At 44.4% G+C, this 24702-nt stretch overlaps 1 protein-coding gene across 4 annotated transcripts in view; it reads left to right on the top strand.

Moving 5' to 3' along the window:
• PBX1 (PBX homeobox 1) overlaps positions 1 to 23164 on the top strand; it is a 222023-nt gene extending 198859 nt beyond the window's left edge. For all 4 annotated transcript variants that reach the window (XM_081012268.1, XM_081012270.1, XM_081012267.1 and 1 more), the window contains one exon: positions 11847 to 23164. In XM_081012268.1, the coding sequence (XP_080868394.1) occupies positions 11847 to 11939 (93 nt within the window). In that variant the 3' untranslated portion in view covers positions 11940 to 23164. The remainder of the gene's footprint in view (positions 1 to 11846) is intronic.
• The last annotated feature ends 1538 nt before the right edge of the window (positions 23165 to 24702 follow it).

Here is a 24702-nt window from a genome sequence, read left to right as displayed (position 1 = left end):
GAATATATATCTGAACACAGTAGTTTTCTAGGCTAAGCCAAATCACCAGGGGATGCTCTGCTGAAGAAAAGAGCTAGGGAAAGGGCATGCGAGAGGAGATGAAAGCCAGCATGGATTCAGGTGCAGAACTGAAGCTAATTTGGTAGTCATTAATAAAGGGAAGCTGCAGAATGGGAATCAGCACTAATACCAGAAGGGACATGGTGCAGTTTCCTTTATCTTCAGGCCAGTTATTTTGGAAGAGGGGAGAAAGGCCTCTCTTGAAAGGAATGGCTTGCAGAAGAGGGAGAACAATGTACTATCATACCATAAAAAGCACTGTGTTTAACCTAACATGAGCAGTGGGTAGCAGGAGGATGAGTTGCCAAGGTAAGCTGTGGAATCTTATTGCTTCTGGGTTTCCAAGAGGACACGGAGAAGGCATCAATCATAGTAGATGCTCTCCTTGGTAACCTGAGAGCTTCCTTGCAATGATATGGTCCTTTCCTGCCCTGCCCTGCCCTTTTCTATATTTAAGAATAAAAGCTGAAATGGAATTGAATTAGGGGAGGAGTTAGCAGCCAGTAGCTCTGTTAAGCTGTTTGCAGCCTCTGGGAGCTTGTGACCAGGACTTGTAAACAGGGACATTTGCCAAGCGAGGCCTGGAATGCTACTTCACGGTGTCCGTAGGACCAAGAGACATGGATGGCAAGGGAGTAGCTGCAGTGACCTGCAACACCATGTCTGTCTTTCTGCCTAAGAATGTGCAAAACTACACCTTCAGCACGTGCAAGCTGGTTGCCTTGCTGGAACAGAAAGTACAGCAACCTGCGGCCTACCTCTCCCAGCATTGAGCTATCCGGGAAAGTTGAGGATTTTCTCAATGGAGAAGAGTGGACCGTCTTGGAACAGCAACACGGGTGGGGTGCCCCTAAAGAGTAGGAAGATCCCATTGCAGGAGATTAACCCCTAGAAGGAACATGACACACAGAAAGAAGCAGGACTGTCAGGAGCCATGCTGTATCACTGGAGCTGCAAATTTGATTCCAGGCCCACTATATCCCTATGTTCTTCATTCTTGACTTGGAGGCTTCTGGCATCCGCTTGCAAATACAAGTTATTATATCCCACCACCACCCCTCAAATGCATTTTGCATGTGCATTTTCTCCATCAGATCTTTGTTCTCTTGAAATAACGGTCTGTTCTTCTATATGCTTGCTGTCCCATTCTGTCCTATCCCATATTTAAATGACTTGGCACATTTACACTGGAAATGGTGCACATACTCAAATCAGGGAGATTAGATATGGAAACCCTGTGTGTGCGCGCCCTTCAATGGGCTAACCCAAACCCATGTCTAGATCAATCCTCAGAATTGGTCACAAGTAGCCGCCTCTCAACTGCTTGTTTACATCCCCATCTTTAGTGAGGAAACATGGGTCAAGCTCTAGGTGCCACACAGATACAGTAAGCATGCTGGCTCCCCTTAAGCATTTTGTTAGTGCTCAGAATGAATGATTGCGTCAGGAGTAAGCATGGGCCAATGGTACCAAATAGTATGGGAAACAGCCCTACTAGAAAAATGAACTAATAAACTGAAACTGACACGGGGACAAACAGAAGAAGACGCCTTCACCCCGGTATAGCTCCCCTTTATCACATACACAGCCCAACAGGACAATGACAATAATCCACCAACAGCATACAAATCAATATGGCTAACCTGATCCAAAACACCCACCCACCCCACTCACACACGAAAACAAAGATCACCACAGCCAACCACAAGCAAACAATCACACCCTAGGCCAACCCCAACCTCTCTCACCACCAAAGGAACACAAGTGAACAACACAAGCAACGCTGACACCAAACTCTACATACATTAAACATAATAGAAACACCGCCACCCGACCCCACCCCTATCCATCTTCCCTCTCTCCACCCCCCTTTCTTTTTTCTTTTTTCTTTTTTTTCTTCTCCCCCTAATGCCTCAACAAATGAAACGGATTTGTAAAAATGTTACATGAAAAAAAAAAATACGAGGCACTACACTTCTGTAAAACAAGAAAATCCTTAATAAAATATATTTTTTTAAAAAAAAAAGAATGAATGATTGCAAAGTCCAGATTTCTTTCCTTTTGAGACAAACAGGAATGTTTGCCTTCATCATCCCTGGATCCGCTTCATTGCCTCCATCATCCCGTGCGGATGAGCCATTTTTAATAAGAGCCAGCTCTCACTGGCTTCCCCCAGAAATCAGTTTAAATACTGCTATGAGGCACCAGCAACCTCTCTTGTACAGAATCAGCTTTTCCCAATTGTCCCCTAGTGCCTAGCCAAAACTGAACCCTTCCTCCCAACAGCACCTTCCTCATCCCTTCATTGAGACCTCTCAGCTCCGCCTGTCAGTCTTGTGCATGCAAAAAGTAGCATTTCTGACCATACTACCCTAATGGTAATGGACATAATATTCTGCCCAACAAACGAAATTTGGCCTCCAGGAACTTGCAACATTGGTACTGATGTGTGCTGGTCACTGAACTCTCCTCTGTGCAGCCTATCAGCCTATCTGTGCAACGCATCATGTGCTCCATGTTCCCATGAGGCATGCAAGTCACATGTGTGTGGCTGGGGCAACCCATTCAGATGGGGGTATAAGAAATAAATTGCTGCTGCTGTTGCTGTTTGATGGGCAGGGTATAAGAAATAGATGGTGGTTGTTATACAGCTCAACCCATCTCTCAATGTTTCTAATGATCATGTCACACGCCCCTTCCAGGAAGTCTCAAACATGGACCTCTAGAGGCATATTGATGCAAGAAGACTATTGTTCCTTACCATGAATCATTTACCTCTTCCTCAGTGTGACACCCTCCTATCCTAACCCTCATCCTCTGTGGTTGCAGACAAACTGGATGCTTCTACCATGTCCCTGAAACTAGTATGCAGGAATGAGTGAAATAAATGAAACAGTGTGCTATGTTTTTACATAAGCCTTCCTTCCTTCCTTCCTTCCTTCCTTCCTTCCTTCCTTCCTTCCTTCCTCTTTTTTTTGGGGGGGGGGTAAACAATTCTAAAGCCAGATCAAGCTGAGGAAATTGCAGCAGCAGGTAATTTACCTGCTTCCACGTTCATAACATTATCCCCTACTTTAAATAAATAAAGTCTGGAGAAATAAGATCTCTGAATAAATAAGGTACACCTGCCAAAAGGACCCCTTTGAGTATATTCGGTCAGTGTATGTACTTACAGGGACCACTTTTTGCACTGATCAAAATTTGAAAAGTCCTTCCAGTAGCACCTTAGAGACCAACTAAGTTTGTTATCGGGATGAGTTTTCGTGTGCATGCACACTTCTTCAAATATCTGAAGAAATGTGCATGCACACGAAAGCTCATACCAATAACAAACTTAGTTGGTCTCTAAGGTGCTACTGGAAATATTTTTTTTATTTTGTTTCGACTATGGCAGACCAACACGGCTACCTACCTATATCTGATTATTAGGGTCAAGGCTCCGGAGAGTAGAGTCTGAAGCAATGGATTCAAGTGACAATAAAGGAGATTCTGATGAAACATCACGAAGAAGACAATGGAACAGGCTCTATCGGAAGGTGGTGGATTCTGCAGGTTTTTAAGCAGAGATTGGATTGCCACCTGTCAGGGATGATTGAGATCCCTTCATTGTAGGGGATTGGATTAGATTACCCTCAGGATCCCTTCCAACTCTACAATCCTATGACTCTATGAATCCGGTATTGAGGATATAAGATGCAGAACAAACAGAAAAATAGGTATAAAAAAAATATTACAAGTTACGGAGGAACACCAGTTTCTCCCTTTATTCTCTATTGCAGTGATATTGTAAAGAAAAACAAATTTCTTGTGGAGGGGACCTTTAAATTTATTTGATTTTTCAAATTAACGTTTTACACTCACATATACAACATAAATCATAAAACTGAGATTCCAAAGAATCTCCTGGACTTCCCTCCTCCCCTTTGTGGGTCCTATTGTTAGTCCTTTACTCCCGTGCCTTTTATAATAATCCAAATCTTTTACATCTCCATTATATCCAGAATTCACCATTAAACCACAAGTGTTTCATTAGTTTGGTGAGACATAAATTTCATGCTCTGTGGTTTCTAGAAAAAAAAAAGATTTCACCTCTTGCATTGTAATGCATCACGTTTGTGAAGTACTTCCACATGATTTCTTGTGATTGTCCATGATTGATATTAATTGTGAGGAAATTTTGATATCATAAAATCTAATGAAATCACCTATAAAATATCATGAACCAGATGCATAGTGGGTAGAGCTACAACTATATGACCTGTTTTTGGCCATCCGAGGACCAGGGTGGGTGTGAAGTTGCCCCAACACTTCTCAAGCTGTTCCTGTTTCATAAAAGAGCAGATGGTTCTGTGCTCCTTAGCCTGGACTCCCTGACTTCCATTTCCCTTCTCCAGTTACAGAGGCAGAGCTAGGAAGTGGGGGAAGCAGAAACGCCTCTCCCGCCAGCCTTCCCTTCCACTCTAGAAATTGGCAGCTCTGTTGCTATTGTTTACCTTTGCAGAGCCAAGCAGCAGGAACCTCTTGGTTGCTCCAAGCAGAGAGCAAGGAGAGGTTTGTGGGGCATTGGTGCCAACTGTAGAGAGCCCTGGGTGCCCAGGCACCCACAAAAATCTCGACACAACCTCCAAGGGCCTGCAAAGCCTCCGACACAACTTCCGCAAGACTCCTCTGCTGCATCAACAGCTGCCTTTTGAGCGCAGGTCTGCCCCGTTCTCCCTTCAGGTCTTTTGGATGAACTTGTGGCTCCCTCCTAGCTATTGTCCACCTGTTGGTTGCTGCCTGTGGCCACTGCTTTTGGCACTATGTTCAGTCACGGGGCCCTCCCAAGTGAAGCGTCCCAGGGCAGTTGCCCTAGTTAAGGGTGGCTCTGAGCAGAAGCCACATGCAACAGAACAACAACAACAACAACAATAATAATTTTATTTATATCCCACCCTCCCCAGCCGAAGCCGGGCTCAGAGCGGCTAACAACAGTAAAAATAACACAGTTTACATAAAATCACAGTCAATTAATTGAAATACATTCTAAAATCAATTCATTCTAAAATCATAGAATCATAGAATCATAGAGTTGGAAGAGACCACAAGGGCCATCGAGTCCAACCCCCTGCCAAGCAGGAAACACCATCAGAGCACTCCTGACATATGGTTGTCAAGCCTCTGCTTAAAGACCTCCAAAGAAGGAGACTCCACCACACTCCTTGGCAGCAAATTCCACTGTCAAACAGCTCTTACTGTCAGGAAGTTCTTCCTAAAGTTTAGGTGGAATCTTCTTTCTTGTAGTTTGGATCCATTGCTCCGTGTCCGCTTCTCTGAAGCAGCAGAAAACAACCTTTCTCCCTCCTCTATGTGACATCCTTTTATATATTTGAACATGGCTATCATATCACCCCTTAACCTCCTCTTCTCCAGGCTAAACATGCCCAGCTCCCTTAGCCGTTCCTCATAAGGCATCGTTTCCAGGCCTTTGACCATTTTGGTTGCCCTCCTCTGGACACGTTCCAGTTTGTCAGTGTCCTTCTTGAACTGTGGTGCCCAGAACTGGACACAGTACTCCAGGTGAGGTCGGACCAGAGCAGAATACAGTGGCACTATTACTTCCCTTGATCTAGATGCTATACTCCTATTGATGCAGCCCAGAATTGCATTGGCTTTTTTAGCTGCCGCGTCACACTGTTGGCTCATGTCAAGTTTCAATTCAGAGTCAAATTAATGGCAACCATTGGGCTAGAGTTCTATGAGGATTACAGAAGGAGGGGGTCAGAATGTGCCTTGGCCAAACAGAGACAGCAATCATATGCATATGTGGGCACAAGCACAATGTGGACACTATATGGTGCAGGTATGTGTGTGTGAGAGAGCATTTGCCCGCCACACTGCCAGCTTTGGGCATGCCCTCTTTGACCACACAACTTTTTGTTTTGACTGCGTCTGCCACTGGCTTGCAGCCCCCTAGAAGATTGACCATGAGGGAATGAGGCCCTGACAAAGCATCCTCCCTCCTTGGACCAGGATAACTAGGGAAGTACAAGGGCAGGAGCCAAGACAAAGCAAATTAGCACCCGGCTGTTGGGATCACGGTCTTTTAGCAAGTTCTTGAGCAGGAACCTGCCTATGCACTTCTAATTTGGGGGCTGCTTTGGTATTGTTACGTCCATTCCTTTGTATTTTCAAGTGCTCCAAATCAGGTACTATACTGTAACATGGGAAATTATTGCAGCAGTGTGGTTTGGGCTTTTTCGTCCCATCATAGATCTCCCATCTGCCTTTCAGCATATGCATCCACACGCAAGCTGTATTTCACAGCCATTCCCACATTACAAAGTCGCCACACTTGTGGGCCTGCCTTTCCAAAAATGCAACGTAAGAATCATGCCCTGGATTTTTGGAATTGCTCTTGAGTGGAGGACTCAAGTTCTGGGATCCATATTTCATAATGTGCAGCTGCAGCCATAAGCAATCCTAGAACCTCTCAGTGTTAGTCTAGCTCTCCTTTTAAGGCGTCAGGGCTATTCTGTACAGTGGTACCTCGGGTTAAGAACTTAATTCGTTCCAGAGGTCCGTTCTTAACCTGAAACGGTTCTTAACCTGAGGCGTGCTTTCGCTAATGGGGCCTCCTGCTGCCGCTGTGCCGCTAGTGCGCAATTTCCGTTCTTATTCTGGGGCAACGTTCTTAACCTGGAGCAACCATTTCCTGGTTAGCGGAGTCTGTAACCCGAGGTACCACTGTATTAGGAAGGAAGCTTTTGGATGGAATCCTGAAGACACTGATACATTTTGCAGAGGATGGGGTCCTTTTCTTGCTTTGGAAATAAATCATATTGTCAAGTATGAGTGAAGTGGGGGGTGTACCGGGTTCCAGAGTATTTTTGGGCTGAGAATGGGAGAGTAAGATTCAAATAGTAAGGATCTCTGTGTTGTATAAAGATTATCTCTTTCTCTATCTCGTTTAATTGGGTGTCTGCAATAAAGCCCCTTCTAAAAATAAGTTGAGTACACAATAGGAGCCCTCCCCACTCCCCCCCTTACATTTCCCGTTCCCTATAATGACCCGGCAAACACTAAATGTCATTTGAGTGCATTAAGCAGCAAACTCTCCAGTGACATAGCAATTACAGTTCTGAAATAGATTTGGTGTGTCACCGAAGATAAGGGTTTTGAAAGTTTCTGTTGTGATTATAGCTTGTAACTCCCACAAATAACAGGCTTCAAAATAAGAGGCTGCCAACAGGGCCATTGTGGCTTTCCCTCAGTGATGGCACGTAAATTGCTATTAATGTCCTGAGTGTACTTGAATATGCCAGTCTCCGGGCGGCAGAGTTGGCTCAGTGTCTCTCTTTACCCGGCTTGTCACTGTCGGGCTGATAATCTGTGGTAATTGCTGCCTCTTGCAGTGGTCAGGACGTGGAAGTGTGTGAGCTGGCTGCATCTTCTGCAGTAAACAATAAGCCTGTCTGTAGCAAAGTAGGAGGATATGCAATACAACCTCTTTAGGATGTATGCGTAGATTAAAACCTAATGCGAAAAGACTGGATCTCCCAGGAATCTTTGCTTGGTTGTGTGTGTGTGTGTGTGTGTGTGTGTAAGTAACTTAGAAAGGTGAAGTAAGCCCAGCCATGCATGCAAATAGGTTGACTATGAACTGAGATTTACAATTTCTAACTGCCTAAACTTTAAATTGAAAGTTAAAATGTGTGCTAAATGTAGCTGGCAGCAAACTAGGGCTCTGGATTTTTGCAGACATTCCGGCCACCTAGTTGATTTAATGTGATATTTAAAAAGATTTTAAACTGGCGTTTATGTCTGGCTTGCATCCAGAGCTAGCTGAAATTGGCTTTTTAGCATCAAATGACTATGGGCTTCCTTTCAGCAAGTGATTCCCAAACCTTTATTGCCACTGACTACTTGAAAATTGCTGAGAGTCTTAGCTGACCACATTTAATGCAAAGGATGTGCTGTCTTCAGTCTTCAATCACAAATCCACAGACCACCTGGATGAAAATCATGGACCACTGGTGGTCAGTAGACTACAGTTGGAAACCATTGCTTTAAGCAGTAAGAACTCAGTTGTATGTTTAACTGCCATGTGGCTGGGAAATGGTCAGTGTCAAACCTTGGAATAACTTCTGGAACCTTAGCATGTTTTTGTCTTGATACTGGTCATTGACTGTAATAAAATGACTACTGCTGCTACAATGGTATGTTATCATGGGACGCGGGTGGCGCTGTGATCTAAACCACTGAGCCTCTTGGGTTTGCCGATCAGAAGGTCGGCGGTTTGAATCCCCGTGACGGTTTGAGCGCCCGTTCTGTCCCAGCTCCTGCCAACCTAGCAGCTTGAAAGCACCCCAGTGCAAGTAGATAAATAGCTACCACTGTGGCAGGAAGTTAAACAGTGTTTCCATGTGCTCTGGCACTTGTTGCGGTGTCCCGTTGGACCAGAAGCGGTTTAGTCATGCTGGCCGCATGACCCAGAAAACTGCAGAGAAATGCTGGCTCCCTCGGCCTGAAAGTGAGATGAGCGCCTCAACCCCATAGTCGCCTTTGACTTGACTTAACCGTCCAGGGGTCCTTTACCTTTTTACCTATGTTATCACCGTGAGCCCTCTTGCACTTTCAGTTGCTCACATAACGTGTTCACATGAGTAGCATTAGACCAGAGGAAAGAACTCACAGAAAATCACAGTTAGCTTCTCACTTGCATGAGCCACCATCTTCTCCAACTATCTTGTGCATTTAATGTGTGAACAGGTCTAAGTCTTGTAAGCTGAGAGATCCATACACAACACTTTTTCTTGCTGTAGTTGGACGTTTGAATGGATGAGGACTTGAGAATAAGAGCAGCTTATATGTGACTTCTCTGCATGCCAGCCTTGGTTTGCTACCAGTCCCCTACAATTCAGCTCATTAGGAACATGTGGTTCACATTTTTGTGTTTCTAATATGGTATGCGTTATACTGCACAAAAATTCTGGAAATTCAGTTCCCTTACTTTTTTAACAGGAACTTGAGTCAATGTATTTTATTCTATATTTATACCTCATCTCTTCCTCCTGGAAATTTGCATTTAAGGGCAGGCAGGATATTCTAGTTCCAAAAATGTCCGGGGGAGGGGAGGCTGAATTGTCAAATGACAGCAAAGGAGCTAATTCCTGGGGGCCAAGGGGTCTCTCCCCCCAATGAAATATTTGAGGGGGCCGCCCCCCAAAAAAGTTGATGGACATTGCCATGCCAATGGTGTGCGTGCACAGCATCATGTGATCAATTTTGTGGGGCGGGGCTTACCTGCTAGCCCCACCCATATTTTATTCAAGTTGGCACCCCTGACACACCTCCCTGATATGTATCTCCAAAATGAAAGATATATTTGGAATTTGCAACATGCATTTGAAATCTTAAAATTGTATATTTTTAACACAAAAATGGAAAGCATGGATTTCAATATATGAAAGTCCCTCTGTGTATATGTCAGTGAGTGAGTGAGAGAGAGAAATGAATGGCTATTTTAGTGAGTTTTTCCAGATGGAAAATGAATTTTTGCCCTAGCTTATGGTGCAGGCTGCTTAACCATTTGAAAATTCTCGTGTTACAGATCTAGCATCCAACAGTGCTTGGTTAGATATGGCTGTCATAATCCTTTGGACCACTTTTTGACACACTGAAATAATACACTTGTACACTACAATGGGGAATGAAGATGAGGCACAGATTTTGAGATCGCAAAGTCCAGAGCTTTATTTCCTTTTTAAACTGGATCAGCAACAAAACAATAAGCATTGTATACCCTGCGCTCCAGGTTACTGCTCCCATCTTGTCATGGCCTACCAACTCATAGCATATAACACCTCTCGCCTCCTCCATGATTACTAATTCTTACAAAGCCCTAAACCACTAGGGCCACATGTACCTTAAGGATCGTCTGATACTTCACACCCCTGAGATTTGGTTGGTCTTTTGTAGTCGCTAGAGAGATGCTGGGCTCTTCCCCATGCCTTCTCTTGGGGATACTCTCACTCTGGATTTCCGGGGGGCAGGGGCTGCATTTCAATAATTTATAAACTAGCATTCATGGAACAGGTATATAAGATCTGAGTCGAGGAGCACCAGGCTCCTAGCCGCTCCTAGCCCCGATGGGTCAAGCTATGGGGCAGGGCCAAGACATACCATATTTTTCGCTCTATAGGACGCACCCGACCATAGGACGCCCCTTGTCTTAGAGGGGGAGTACAAGAAAAAAAAGTCTCCCCCTCTCTGCTCAGCGCCCCTTCAGCGAAGTGGCAGGAGAAACGGAGCCCCTTCCATTTCTCCTCTTGCTTTGCTGAAGGGGCGCTGCGCAGCTCTCCCTCTCTGCTGAAGCCAGGAGAGTTTTGCTCTCCAGGCTTCAGTAAAAGGAACCCGAAGCCTCCGGAGCGCAGCAGGAGCTCCCGCTGCGCTCTGGAGGCTTCAGGCGGCTATCCCTGAAGCCTGGAGAGCGAGAGGGGTCGGTGTGCAACGACCCCTATCGCTCTCCAGGCTTCAGCGAAAGCAACATGAAGGCTCCGGAGCGCAGAGGGAGCGCTCCCTCTGCGCTTCGGAGGCTTCGCGTTGCTTTCGCTGAAACCAAGGAGCCTGCATTCGCTCCATAGGACGCACACATATTTCCCCTTAATTTTTGGAGGGGGAAAAGTGCATCCTATTGAGCAAAAAATACGGTATTTCCTTTTCTTCAATCCATCTCCCATATAGCAGCAGCAGACTTTAAGCTTTCCAGCCAGGGCTCTATCGTTGCACACATTAGTGCAAGGGCCCTTCTGAACTGCCCTAGCCACCCATCGGAATCTAAGAGAATGAGGGAGGCTGGGGCGCATTTATTTGACCTGCACCAGAACCAGGGGAGACGTTCAAACCATCTAGGGACACAGCTTGCTGTAGATTTTGGCACCTCCATGGGCAGTCAGCACAGCTGTTGTCAAACCGGCATCTGTTCAGGGCTTCCCTGAGTCACCTGGCGACTTAATGTAACCATGGTGAGTTCCGGCACTTATTTTTCTCGGGGAGAAAGCACTGCTTATTACGTATCTTACGCTATCACGTGCAATATGTGCTACACTCCCTCCAAAAAAAAGTGAGCATTACTGAGAACCAACATTTTGTTAACGGGCTTATATTGCTTTGCAGTTCCACTTCTAGCATCTGACAAAGTAGACTAATAACGGAAGCTTATGCTTCATGAAAATGAGTTATTCTTACTTGGATCAACCTTTAAATACCGTATTTTTCGCTCTATTAGACGCACCGGACCATAAGACGCACCTCCTGCAAAAGCCAGGGGTAGCCGCGTGAAGCCTCTGCAGGGCAGCAGTATGTAGGCTCCCTGCTGCCCTGCAGAGGCTTCGCGCCTGCTAAGGCAGAAGCTAGAACAGCTAGAAGGAGCGCTGCACAGCTTGTAGGGGCTGGCGGGAGAAGCCTGGGTTTCCCCCGCCAGCCCCAAAGAGCAGCTCAGGAGTGTGCCACACTCGGCAATTTAGCTCCAGGGACCACACATCCGCTCCATAAGATGCACAGACATTTCCCCTTAGTTTTTAAGAGGAAAAAAGTGCGTCTTATGGAGCAAAAAATACGGTAGCTGTCATCCTTTATGCAACTGTCACCCACGACTAATGCGGCTGATCCCAGCGTAGGCATTGTGGACCTTAACAACAGCCGTCATCCCCTTAGGGAGAGGGGAGCTCCTGCTGGGAAAGCTTTTGGGGGCTTGAGCCCCTTGTTGTGAAAGTGACTGACAGCTCTCTCTCTGTTCCTTCTAGGCTAATGGAGGCTGGCAGGATGCTACAACTCCTTCGTCAGTGACCTCCCCCACAGAAGGCCCTGGCAGCGTTCACTCTGATACCTCCAACTGATCTCCCAGCAATCCGGCATCCCTGGCTGCCCCCCACCCTGCACCTGGCAGAAGTGGGGGCCGAGAAGGGAGGGGTTTTCTCTCCTAATGTTGAAGCCATCAGGCTGGATCCAGAGCTGATCGGCAGACACAGCAAGAGTCTCCTTCTCTTCTCTTGGTTGGGATGCTTTTTTTCAGCCAATCTGGACACTACTTTATACTCTCTTCCCTTTCTTTTCTGGGTAGAAGCCACCTCTCCTTTTACTCCTTTTTACATCGCCCATTCTCTCACACCAGAATATTTTTTCAATCTGAAGGAAACAAACAGCCTCTAGAAGTATTTGTGCATTTTCATGATATTTTCTTTTTTTTTCTTTTGAGGAGTCAGCCTTTACCTCCCTCCAGCCTATCTGGCATCCACCTCCTTCTGTTTCTCTGATGTTCTCACTACCTCTTCGCAGGAGCCACCTAAGCCCTTCCCCCTGGCCTTTTGGGCGCCATTCCTCCTCCTCCTCCTCTTCCATGTAAGGACAATTGTCTGTTCTTCTTAAGACCCTGAACCCTTGATGAAATTGCCTTCCAGGATATTCCCCGTTACAGGTTGGATAAATGCAATTCGGGTACTGCAAAGGTATGTCCACAACATGCCACAATGTAAACAAGATGACCAGGAGAATGCGGGCAGATCTACTTCTTACCATCCCGTTGTGCCTTGTATCAAGCCCCAGTCACGTCTCCTGCCGTTGGTCACTGCCGCTGTTTCCCATTCTGCACCCCCATCCCAGAACTGTAAAATTAGGACTGTGCATGCTTTCGCACCAAGGAAATTCACATTTGGTGCTTGGAATAAAGCAATGCAAATGAAGTCAATTTGCATAATTTATTCCAGTTCCAATATTTGTGTTTTAAAGATTTGCAGGGGAAATGCTTAGGCATTTTGTAGGAAAGCTTACAATAATTAGGGGAAAGTAAGGGAAACTGGATAAGGGCAGAGGGATGGGAGCCGTGCACAGCGCAGAGGCATTCAGCATTTTACCCTCATATTTCTGAGCCTTATCCAGCTATTGCCTACATCCTTCCTAGTGTTTGTGCACAGCCGTGCTGTTTAGAATCTTGCTTTTTAAAAAATGACATCTGAACTTCTCAAGATGCGACATTCTAAGCAAGGTATCCAGCTCTGGACTTCCACAGTGAAGCTGCAGAAATCGCAACATACCCACAGCCCTGAATACCCTCTTACCTTACCATTTAACTGCTTAGAGGCCATTTTGGCATATAAGCAGTATTCAAATTATATATTTTAAAAAATCTGTTAATAGGGAGATGACAGTGAGACCCCAGCTCCTGATGTTAAGGTCCTAGGGCACACTTTGTATTTTACCGGTGCACATATAAACAGGGATTGGGTTTGTGTAGCTTCACACCATACGTACAGGTTTGTGAATGGATCCTTGCTAAAATGGTTACGGTTGTCTTGATCTTGAAAAAGAGAATTATAGTTTGACTCGCCATTTTCCTAGTGGAAAAATAAATAATAAGGAAATAGGCAGACTAGTTTGGCCTGCATATTGGACCCACAAAAACCCTTAAAACAGATATCTCTTTGACTAGCGAATTTTGAAAAAAGATATTTGCATGCCAGATTTAAATTATTACCTGTTCTCAGACAAAGCCCTCCTCCCACAGAGCAAAAAGAGGTAGTTGGCCCAGATGGCAGAGAGACAGACAGACAGACAGACAGACATTTCAATGAGGCTTGCTCACAAGCATTTCCCAGTGGATTTGATGGTACGGAGGCTGTGAAAATATGTCTCAAGTGCTCTTTCACACCTCTGGAGGGATGAGGAGATACAAAAGTATCTCAGCTATGGGCCATGGCATGCTAGTGGCAAGTCAAAGAAGTAGGAAGCAACTGAGAGCCTCAAGAATTGCATCCTCTGGCCCAACATCTATTGCCTTATGATGACACTTCTTCTCAAGAGGGTGGGTTGAAGCTGTGGTTTTGATGTTTTCTAGAGCGGCACACTCACAATCACGCCATGAAGATCAAAGCTCCTTAGCACTCCCAAGTCTCTCTGCCCATTGTAATTGGGATGGTTAATGTGCGTGTGAAGTTAGGGGGCTTCCGTCTATGTTGTGATCATCTGAGAAAAGAAGACTGAGGTGGAAAATAGCCAAGATTGATCAATGCAAATTGAAAAAAGCCAAGTCTGAGATGCTCCAAAGAGCTCTGGTCCACCCGCCTCAGTGCTTTGTAGCTGCTAAGGAGGGGCGAAGCTGATTTTGCTGGTGCAATCCTGTGCATGCATCCTCAGGTGCAAGTCCCACTGAATTCCATAGGACTTACTCCCATGTAAGTGTGCATAGGATTGCAGGCTGTGTCAGCAGTAGAACCCTACCCTTCCCTTGTGAACATTCTATGAAGCTTCCTTATATTGAGTCAGAACATTATTCCATCGAGTCCTTATTTCCCTGACCCACTGGACGCACCTGAGATTAAAGCCAATTGAGCACTACAATTTGTTCACCCGAGGTGGTTGGTACCTCTTAGGAAGTGCGAATGCCTGTATTCAGTTTCCTGATGTAATTAGCATAGTTTTGATTAACTGCGTTTCTTGTATGCTCTTTACTCCGTAATCTCTCCTTGAAATGTTCACGTGGACCATTGTATCATCGGCTGTAATGTGTGAACAAGAGGCATAATTCACTGGAAAGCAAATCTTATTCAAGCCCCATTTAAATGTGTAGGTGGATAGTCTTGTGCAGTAACATTCACTACTTTAACCTCGTACTGGACAAGGATCTGAATTTTATCATTTCACTTGCGTGGCAGTAGAGACAGGGGAGATAAATGGATCTGCATTTATCTGCCTGTAACAACATATCTTCCTCCTTCTGGTCTGTCATGGTATACGGTACTAACTCCTTAATGGTACATACACTGGTAGTGGTTCTCTGCATATCCAGATTTACTATTTTTATTTTTATTATTATATTGATTATTATTAATATTGGTTATTTTGATTACCCGTGAGCTGCCTTTTTCTCATACACTTTTGCTTCATTATTTTCTGCCCAGAAAACCCCGACTTCGATACCAAAAACAAAAAAAATTAAAAACTGCAGAAACTAAAAAAAAACTTAAAAATTTAAAAAAAAAATTAAAAAATTCAAATCTTTCAGCTTTATTAACATTTTCCATTGTTTCTTGCGATTTGTGTCTCGTTCTTTGTAGTATTGATGATAATGAACATTTGATAATGAATGTTCTTGTATATTCAGATAAAGGGAAAAAAACCAAAAAAGCAGTCTGAATTTAATAGTGTTTATAATAAAAATAAAATAAAAAGTTACCCTCATAGCACGCATCAAAGGACAGGCCCCCCCATCCTGTCTTTACTGTGGCAAACAAGCTCTTCATACCTGTATAGTTTTTAACACCAAACTACCTACATTCACCCTTCCTTTGTTTCCATTTTTTTATTATTATTATTTCCATGCATTTGTGAATTAGTTCAAGAATGCTAGAAAAGTGTAGCGTTGTGCACATTCATTTCCTGTTACACAATGTTTTTTAAAAAAGTGACAGTAATTCATTTTGTAAAACTTTTAAAAATGGTTGGAATAGTGAGCATAATAGGTACACCTAATACTTTATGTTTACTAACTTTGAAAGCCAGAAGTTATTTTTCTTTTCCATTCTCTGTTTTGCATTTATTTGAAGGAGCTTTTATTTTAGGGCCCAATCCTCTGGGAAGTTCTTCAGGGCAAGCCCCACAGACATGAAGGGGAGCTGCACCACAGAATTTCCTGCGCAGCTCCAGTTCATTTCAACAGGGCATGACCCTCGGTTCAGTTTTGTTTTTTGTCAGACTACGGCCTTGAAAAAAACATCTTCCCTGCTTCCTCACTCCTTAAACCTTTTTACTATATTCAAAGTGATGTGAAAAGCTTCATTAGCAAAACGCAAAACAAAACAAAAACCATCTAATTATTTCCCCCTGTATTTGCATGATTTGTTCTTTTAATAAAAATATTATTATTATACATCCGTTCGTTGCTTAAGCTGAAGGTGGAAGTACAAAAATGAGCATGGAATTTGAAACGTGGGACACTAGCAAAACATTTGAGTACATGCCTGAAATTCACTTAAACCTCAGCCTGTGATTGCTGAAATGATTTGTTTAATATGATTATGAAGCAAGTTTCTTGAGGACTGCTGCATGGAACTCCCTAATGAGGATGAAATTCAGCAGTCCTGGGAAATCTAAACCCCTACCCAACAACTGGCTTTCTTTGACAGCCTTTTTGAAAAGCAAAGGTGGGCCAGTGACTCAATCCACTTCCTGCTGGGTGAAAATGCAAATCCTTTCCTATCCATACCAGTGTTCGAAACTCCCATTGTTCTAGGCGCATTTTGCAACAGGGAATTTCATTAGCGCAAGCAGTTTCTGAGCTCTGGGTGCAGTACTGCACCTAAGATTTCAGATTAAAACTGCAGAGTGGAAGGAAAGGAGGACCTTTTTCTGCCTCCCCACTTCCAGCTACTCTCTGAAGCTGGAGAAGAGACCCTCTCAAGAATATTAGGGGGGTGGGCAGGGGAAGGACTAGACCATGTGAAAAAAGAACATAATATTTTAGCTGCGGTTCATTCATTTCCAGCTTTCTATTCTTGTTTTAAAAAAAGAAAGCGCCTAGACATTCCGTTGTTGTGCCCATAATAACCAAGGTTTAAGGTGCGATTTAGCTCCTAGATTTCATATCTCAGTTTCTAACACAGATCCATACCTGACAATTTTGAACATTCCATGGACTTAAGATCCTTCTATTGCCATGTTCCATCATCTTGGCCACCGTGAGCCTCGGTCATCTCAAGTGAGCCCTTGAAAACCTGTTTAATCCAGGGACTTAGTTCCGGAATAAACAAGTAATAATAACACAGATTACAATGTGCCTTGCCCTCACCTCTAAGTAACCTCATCTGGGATTAGTGAGCAGCACACTCAATTGAGAACCGGGCTCCCCAGGCTCCCCCTCCTCCTCAAGCTGTCATGTCCCTGTGGCAATCCATGCGGTTGGGAGGAAGTCTATATCGGGGCAGGTTGCTGAGTGCTCCGGGTTCCAGCTCATAGGGCCAACCAATGCATTTTGGTAGGCTGCCCTCTTCTAGACATCCTCCCAAACCTACAGATAGCATTGGGGTGAGGACTTGATCGTGGAGGGCATGGCAAATGTGTGCAGTCCCCATTCTGCATCACAGAATCATAAAATTGCAGAGTTGGAAGTGACCACTAGATTCGTCTCGTCCAACCCCCAGCAGTGCTGATTTTTTTTAGCTCAACATGGGGCTTGAACCCCCAGCCCTGAGATTAAGAGTCCCATGCTCTACCGACTGAGCTATCATGTGCCGTTAATTGCATGTAATTGCATACCTCAATAGGGTTTCAAGGTCAGAGGTTTCTGAGATATGTGAACCCCAGTATCTCCTTTAAGCATCACTTAGCCATATTGCTTATATTAACTCCTTGAGGTCAGGGGTGATAGGCGAGCAGGTATAGAAATTTCATTAATAGTACTAATCATAATAGTAAGCCACCCAAAGTTCCTCACTTTGATCTACTAGGGTTCACTTGAACCTTCAAAATCTTGACTCCAGGCCACACCAACTACCCAAGGCTGAAACGCTCATGAAACAAGATAATAGATTTTAAAATACAATCAAGCAGAAATCCAGTTTTCAAATGCTCAAAGAAGCACCGAGGCTCGACATTTCCCAAGTGTTTAAGATTAAACAGCAGATTTTACATTTAGTTTCATCCTGCCTTTCTTGTAAGTACTGGTCTTAATGGCTTGGCTGCAGGTCCTAGTCAGTCTTAATTCACAGCCAAGCTTTCTCCAGCAGCAGAAATAAGTAAATGTGTTCTTCGGTGTGACCCGGCAGTAAAACACTTGCAAGTTTATCTTGTTTAGCTTAATTGCCAGGAACATAGTTTTGGGATCACAGATGAAGAAATAAACACTTTGCCGAACACACATGACAGCCGCCATTATAATTACAATTCAGCAGATAAGGTTAAAAGCAATGTTTTATTCAGGGGGTGCTCAAGGACATGTAGTACCAGCACCATTTTTTTCTAGAAGAAAAGCACTGATTAAAACTAAGTAGAGCTGAGCTGGGAAGGGCGGGGGCCTTTTGTGCCTCTCAAAAAGCGGAGCCCCTCCATCAGTGCTTTTACATAAATATATCACCAGATGTGTCCCATTGCTAAAGACAACCAGGTTGATGCTCCCTGTTATGCCATTTAAATCCCCACAGTACAAAACACAAACAAGAAACAGAAAGTATTGGCCCAAGTGCCTTAGCAACAAGAGCATACACAAACACACACAAACACCATTTAGAATTAAAACAAAGCAGTGACCTTTAATTCTGCTGATTGGCATTGCAATGTAGCCAGCTCTTATTTCGACGTAGCACCACGACATCATTACACTATATTTCTCGTGATGAGTTGAGATCAAAGGCAGGTCTACCTCCCCTTGTGCATAGAATTGTACAGTTTGAAGGGGGCCCAAGTTTCATCTCCCTGCAATGCAGGAATCTCAACTCAAGCATCCATGCCAACCCTCTGCTTAAAAACTAACAAGGAAGGAGAGTCTGCCGCCTTCCGAGGGAGTCTGTTCCACTGTCAAATAGCTCTTCTCACCATAAAGTTCTTCCTGGTGTTTCTTGCAGTTTGAAGCTGTTGGTTTGGTCCTACCCTCCAGAGCAGGAGAAAACAAGCTTGCTTTATCCTCCATGTGACAGCCCTCGAGATACTTTTAGATGGCTATCATATCTCCTCCCAGTCTCCTCTTTTCCAGCCTAAACATACCTGACTTCCTCAGCGGTTCCTCAAGAGGCTTGGTTTCCAGACCCTTGATCATCTTGGTGGCCCTCCTCTGCACACGTTCCAGCTTGTCAATATCCTTCTTAAATTGTGGTGCCCAGAACAGGACACAGGACTCCAGATGGGTCTTATCAAGGCAGAATTGAGTCATAATATGATCAGATCCCTGTTCTTCTGTTGATGTAGCCAAGAACAGCATTGGGGTTTTTTTGCTGCTGCATCACACTGTTGACTCATGTGAAGTGTGTGGTCTACTAAGACCCCTAGATCCTTTTTGCATGTCTTAAGTGTGTGATCTTAACATTTGTCCCTGTTGAAATTCATTGTTCATGATCCCATTCTCATTCTGGAAAACTGAGAGAGGGGATTTCAGCCATTTTCTCATGGGGCAGGAGAAATTCTAGGGATCTTCAGGTGGTGGAAGTATTTTCCATTAAAAAATGCAATCTGAAACAATTTGCAGCCGGGGCTGCCATTTTCTCTCACAGTCTCTCATTGGAGTGACGCTACGTCATGACATTGTGGGGAGAAATGGTGCCCTGTTGGAGGTGAATAGTTGCAGAGCTGAGCAAGTATATGTAAGAGAGAACTTTTTTTCTGCTTTCTTTGTAAGCCCTTGCCCCTCAGAAGTTTGGATTTTCTTCTTAACTTTCTCATCACCCAATTCTTTTTTGGAGCAAACTCTCAGCCTTCATAGGATCACATTGTTAAATGGATCCAAAATCAGTCCAGTTCAGGCACAGTATTTGCCCCATATCTGCCCGTGTGTAGACGCAAGTAATTCATTCTGCTTCTCTGTCATCTCCTTATCTTCCTCCAGCTCACCTTTGATGCCCTTGCCATTCAAAGGTGCAACAGCCTCCTTAGCCAGTCCCTTGCTACTAATTATTTACTTTTTTGGTTGGTCTTAATGTTTTAGCAATGTGCTCCTCAGATTGTTATTTTTAGCATTCCTTTTTGTCTGCTTTCATTACTTTTGCCACAGTTTTTGCTCCTTCTTATTCCCCTCACTTGGAGAAGTCTTCCGTTTTCTAAAGAAAGCTGTCTTGTCTCTAATTACTAGAGTTTAATAGCTTGTTTGACTCTGTTCGCTAACCATACATTAACCACACTGACATTATCTTTGCTCTGGTGGTACCTTTCTTAATCTGTGGTATGCAGTATAGCTGAGCTTCTAATACTGTGGTTTTAAACAACTCCCAAGCATTTTGGAGTGATTTGACCCTCTTGGCAGCCAAGTTCCTTCATCCAAATTTTTGCGAAGCTTCCTATGTTGAAGTCAAATGTGACTGTTAGATTTTCTTGGCAATCGCACATTTGTATTGAATTCAGGGCATAGTGTGAGGGCTGTGACCCTGGGCGCAGAATCTGCGAGGGGGGCACAAGTCCTTGGGTGAGTGCAGAGGGTTTTCTTCACCCTCCATGTCCCCCTGCTCCCACCCATCAGCTGACAGGCAAATGCCATGCGCTAGGTGGGGGTGGGGCATGAAGGGTTAATAGCACTCTCTGTACCCCTCCCCCATCCCATGCAACACCACTGCATGAAGGACCAGTAGCATTTCAGAGAAATCTACCTTGAAGGTCCTGGCTATCAACATTGTCACCACAACCTAAATTTCACTTCCAGGTCCTCATGGGAACATTTCCCCATGTCATTCATGCCAGACTGCATCATGAGCATTCACATTCATCAATCTGTGTTCCTAATGGTTGAATCGCCCACTGACAAGATCCCTTCACCCCACCTAGAGGAATATCCTCAGCCTGAGGGGATAACTGCTCATCCCCCAAGGAAATGGTCCCTTCTAAGGGATCATTTCTGTCTTCCTCCAAGTGGTGGCCTTCTTTCCAGAGATGCTCATTCTTCATGACAGCAGGGATGCCATCATCCTGGGAGAGCGACACAGGTATCATGTCCCTGAAGGCCTTGCCACCAACTGCTCTGCCCCTCTCTCTGCTCCTCCAGCTCAGCCATCTTGGCGTCAAGGGAACAAATCTAAAGGCTAGGGTTTGCTTCACCCACAACCTTTGTCCAGCAGGCAGACAGCCGTACATATGACAGATCGTGCAATCCGCTGGCGGGAAAACCACAGCACAGCTTCTGGGTTTCTAACTGCATATCTGTTCATGTTGTTTACCAATGAGTTTAGTTGGGAGTTTGAGATTGGTTGGATGAAAGGGCAGTCTGCCCTAGTCTCCTTGCCCTGCTACCAAACTCGCTTAGCTGCTTAACTCAGCTGTTAGCTTGACAGTTTGTCGCTGGGGAAAAGAACGAGGTGAACTTTACAAATCCCAACATTTTTCTCCAGCTCAGATTAAAACAGGCATCCCCAACCTGCGGCCCTCCAGATGTTTTGGCCTACAACTCCCATGATCCCTAGCTAACAGGACCAGTGGTCAGGGATGATGGGAATTACAGTCCAAAACATCTGGAGGGCCGATGGTTGGGGGATGCCTGGATTAAAATCTACGCCAATTCTGGCTTCCCCAGCCCTATAACATCCTCTCTCAACTTTCCCTTTAGACTTATGGGCCACTGATGGTGGCTTCAGCACCAAGGAGAGCGAAAGCAGAGCATCTGTCCCCCTCTCCCAATCTAGTCACTTGGTGTTCTTTTGGTGTGCTTGCTGTGCAGAAGAGGGCAACCAAGATGATCTAGTGTCTGGAAACAAAAGCTATATGAGGAGCACTTGGTGGTGCTGGGTATGTTTAGCCTGAAAAAGAGGAGACTGAGAGGAGATACGATAGCCATCTTCAAATATCTTAAGGGCTCTCACATGGAAAGGGAACATGCTTGTTTTCTCCTCTAGAGGGTAGGACTCGAACCGATGGCTTCACCTTACAAGAAAGGAGATTCCAACTAAACATCAGGAAGAACTTTCTGACAGTAAGAGCTGTTCAGTGGTGGAACAGTCTCCCTCGGGAGGTTGTGGACTCTCCTTCCTTGGAGGTTTTTAAGCATGGCCATCTGTCATGGATGCTTTAGCTGAGATTCCTGCATTGCAGGGGGTTGTACTAGATAACCCTTGGCCCCCTTCCAACTCTGATTCTATGATTCTATTCAGTGGGTCACAGAACCAATGGCCCTCCGTAGCCTCTGTGAGAATTGCATTTTCCATGGACCACTGTGCTGTTCATCCTGATGCAACAACACCAAAGTTTGGGGGGGGGGTAGGAAACAGACTTCCTTGCCTACTCTCCCCTCCCACTTGCACTGCCACAGCTCCTGTTGCCCACTGCTGGTAATTCTTCTAAGAGTGGGGAGGATATTTGGGAGACCAAAGGGACTAGCAAGGAAGGGTCAGATTAAAGTTTTTCTTTTCCTTTGAAATAACTTCCACAGTATTTGACTTTGTAACTAAAAGCAAGCATAGCTAGGCATGCACCCACTCTGTTAGGTGAGCAAATAGTGCACCCCTTGTAACTAGCCCTAACGGTGCTGATCCAGCAGATTTGCAGAATCTGGGCCCACATTTAGAAGGCAAATTCATTGAATGTATGGTATCCTAAGCCTCACTTATCTCCAGATTTAAGGCAACCCCAAATCACTGTTACTCTACACGTGGGATGACTCTGTATATAGTCTGTCAGGATGAAATCTCAATCTGGCAAGAGTCTATGTCATCTATCTCACATGGCACAGAGAAAGTGGTGCTCAACCCATCTAAACTTTATTTGGTCAATTATGGTATCTCTCTCAAATTAGCACTGAACCTGCCATTTATTCTTGGGGTGGGATCATGGAGTTATAGAGTCAAATGTGTTTTAGGCAGGATCAGACATTACTTTTTCTTCCAGTAAGGAAGAGCCCATAACTTGTCCTTGATGATACTGTGTTTTAAAGTATTTGCAGAACTAAGCTAATTTTGCAAAGGCAGTTTGAGCTACAATTTAGCACCTCAAAAATTGGCACTGTAAAATTGGCCTCCTTATTTGCCATTTATTGTGAACTTTTCACATCACACTTTGTATCAGTCCCTTATTTTCCCCATGCAACTTTACCTGAAGCTTCTTGAAAATATTATTACCCTTGCTATTATCAAAAATGTATTATAGCATACATTGTTTTTGCTTATCACGAGCCCTTTTGTTGAGTGTAAAGACACCCTGCTTTGTTCTGTTATTGCTTTGTCTTCATTCTTTTGTTTCCAGTAGGTTCCCCCTAGAAACCCTAGGAAGCATTTCCTTTGATTTACATCAAGCTTTTCTGCTCCTTTAAAAACAAAGGCCTCTGTCTTTTTAATTCCCACTGAAACTCTTCTGTTCTATAATAATACTAACAAGGTGTAGGTTTTACAGTCTCCTGATTTGTACTGGTAATGCATATTCCAAATAAATAGTTTCTTTTGTTGCAAAAGTGGTGTATTTCTTGCACACAAAATCATTTTTTCACCCTAAATTCTTAACACAATTTAATAATTGGATACTAGACAGGGATCGTATGGTTCTCCATTCCACCCAGCGCTGCGGAATCAGGGTCCAAACCAAATTGGGGGCAGCCCATCTTGATCCTTGCCCCCAGGAGGATGGCAGCTGTTTCTAGCAATATGGAAGTTGGCTTAGTATGAGCATTAAATTAGAAAAGTAAAACATCTAAGCAAACATTAATTATAAAACACATGATTATCACAGGGTCTAGTTTAATTTTCAGTTACCACCTGGAGAACTCCACTTCTACGTGCAAAGCACAGCCATTTGGTATTTTACAGGAAACCACAATCAATTCTTACAGGAGGACCCAGAAGCCATTTTAAAACAGGCACAATTTAAAATTTGATTACAGTTGTTGAAATGCTCTGAACCTACAGGAAAGGGTGAGCTAAAAATAAAAATAAATAATCTATTTCATCACCCGAGCAAGCCAGTGTTCCAGTTTCTTTTCCAATAGTGACAATTTCTGGGAACCTTTTCAGGAGCTATTTCCATTGAAATGAAAGAACATTGCACAGAGTCCTAAGACTTTCAGAACGCTTTAACATCACCACTCTTGCAGAGCTAAGTCGCAGAACACCCAGGAAATAATGCAGTCGCAGAATTAGGGAGTGGCTAAACTTTGGGTCCTCAGCTTCAAAAGACCGGATGTTTTATGGAGGCTTGCATAGCCAGGATAAATGAATGAACCCAAGAAGAAATATGACAACATGACAACTGTTCCATACTTCTGGACTCACAAACTAACAAAAAAAACCCCCACCAGCCTTCAGAATTGAGGACAGTGTGGAGTCCAGGTCTCTGGAGAATGGATTGCTACAAAGGCACAAAGGTTTTCAATTCAACTTATGTCTCCCATTACCCTAAGAAGCATTTTTGCAAATAAATAAATCACAACGGTTCCAGAAATATGTGTTTTGAATCTAGGATTCCCAAGCCAGTATTTCTCCCCTGCTTACTTTAATGCCAACTTCTTTTTCTGTCAAAGAAAGTGCCTAGAGCCATTTCATGATAGCCAGAGATTTAAGAGGTGTGGTTCCTCCAAGATCTGGAGATGCAAAATAAGCAATACCTGTTGAATGGCTGTCTTTTAGGCTACAATTAAGGGTACAGAGCCTGAGGGGAAATGGCTTAGCTTTAGCAACCCTGCACCAAGCTCATTATGGCAGCAGATTTGCTCTCCAATTCTTCCCTGTTTGCAAGGCCAAGTTTCCATTTGCTTAGGTAAAGGGACCCCTGACCATTAGGTCCAGTCGTGGCCGACTCTGGGGTTGCGGCGCTCATCTCGCTTTATTGGCCGAGGGAGCCGGCATACAGCTTCCGGGTCATGTGAACCAGAGCAGCGCACGGAAATGCCGTTTACCTTCCCGCTGGAGCGGTACCTATTTATCTACTTGCACTTTGATGTGCTTTCAAACTGCTAGGTTGGCAGGAGCAGGGACCGAGCAACGGCAGCTCACCCCG

This window comes from Podarcis pityusensis, assembly GCF_964106645.2.
Source record: "Podarcis pityusensis genome assembly, chromosome: 6".
Classification (NCBI taxonomy): Eukaryota; Metazoa; Chordata; class Lepidosauria; order Squamata; family Lacertidae; genus Podarcis; species Podarcis pityusensis.
This window is presented reverse-complemented; position numbering and strand designations above follow the sequence as displayed.